This window comes from Penaeus monodon, chromosome 23 (genome assembly GCF_015228065.2).
Source record: "Penaeus monodon isolate SGIC_2016 chromosome 23, NSTDA_Pmon_1, whole genome shotgun sequence".
NCBI classification, from domain to species: Eukaryota; Metazoa; Arthropoda; class Malacostraca; order Decapoda; family Penaeidae; genus Penaeus; species Penaeus monodon.
The window spans coordinates 15,158,258-15,159,632 of record NC_051408.1 but is presented as its reverse complement, the minus strand read 5'-3'; the positions used below and the strand labels follow the sequence as shown (position 1 = coordinate 15,159,632).

Sequence of the window (1,375 nt, the reverse complement as noted above, 5' to 3'; positions counted from 1 at the left end):
ATATTTCCATTACTTACTTTATTTATGATAGTGTTGCAAAGATAACAATGACAATAATGATAACAATGTTAATGGATATATTTTTTACAGAAAAATAATTGACTTCGGTTACTGTTACTGGGAACTCGCACGCAAGGCACACGAGCAAATGACCCAATTGGAATGTAAGCCGAGACACACATATCTCGCCCACGAAATGGCAAATCCATATTCTGGTAGTCTCAAACATTCAAAATTAGAAACAAATCAGCCATGATGCAATAGTGTTCGACAATTCAGCTCATATAACCGCAAACCCTATCTTGCCAGCACATATGCGGCAAAAGTTTATTAGCTTTTGCTATGGCATGAAGTTTAGAATCCGTTCACTAGGGTGCTTTTCTGGAAAATCACAGGTTTTAACTCACAGAGCAAAAAATCTTGCATTTTCTGATAACCTAATTTTGAGATTCTGGACACCAGAGGATACATGCAACACCTTCCAAGCAAAATTACAGAGGATTCTAAATTTTGGTCTCCTGCCTACAACGAATAACCCAAAGCACAGCAGATCCCTACAAGAAAATGAACTGCAGTATGTGCCCCACACAAACCAGCATTCCCCCTTCCCTTAAAAGAGGCAGCCCCAAGCCAAGCTGAGCTTCCCTAACCTTCATCAGATAGAAGGGCCCCGAGTGGACCACCGCGGGGTGCTTTCCAGCTGATATCGTCATTTTCAAGGTCCCCGTGGAGTCATTTCTCGAGAGGTTTGGGGTGGCCATGGGGGACCTGGAACCGCGAGGGGACGACTTAGGCGAAAATGAAGCGTCCACTTTTCTGGTTAATTCATTCATGTCGTCGCCTCACACGGCCTCTGCCATCGCCCTCGGCCGCTCGAACCGCCGCCGCCCCCGCTCTTCCAGGGAATTTTATCTCGGGTTTCGTTTTGTTTTTATCTATTTTTCTCTGGGGAGGAGTGACTACTAAGGGTTCTGGGTTCTTAGGGTGGATGAAATATGCTGATACGATTGGGAAATTGCCTGCAAAAGAATTTGGATATATATAACAGAATTCAAATTCACACATGAAGCTGTGGCCACATTCTACAGGGGAAAAATAAATTTAACATTATTTTACCAATAATCTTTGTGTAATCAATCAATCCTTATACAATATATAATAATATAAAAGCCAATCTAGTCACGAAGGCCTATGCAAAGGCAAAAGAAAATACTTGAAGTTAAAAATCCTGATTTCCAGCCTGCGCTTTCTCTGTTTATTGTTGTCAAACGTCAAGTTGAAAGAGAAACTCGACAGTTGCCAGTTAGTGTTATAAATCCCGACAGCCAGCGCCATCTACTTTACGAATTTTGCATTCCTTTGTATTGAGAATTTA

The 1,375-nt window shown here is 41.7% G+C and overlaps 1 protein-coding gene across 1 annotated transcript in view; it reads right to left on the bottom strand.

Moving 5' to 3' along the window:
* Window positions 1-1,255, bottom strand: part of LOC119587811 (mediator of RNA polymerase II transcription subunit 19-like) — a gene marked incomplete in the record, with an annotated part of 5,868 nt that extends 4,613 nt beyond the window's left edge. Inside the window, 2 exon segments of the mRNA XM_037936510.1 lie at window positions 651-1,019; window positions 1,214-1,255. Of these exon segments, the coding sequence (XP_037792438.1) occupies window positions 651-833 (183 nt within the window).
* Window positions 1,256-1,375: the final 120 nt, after the last annotated feature.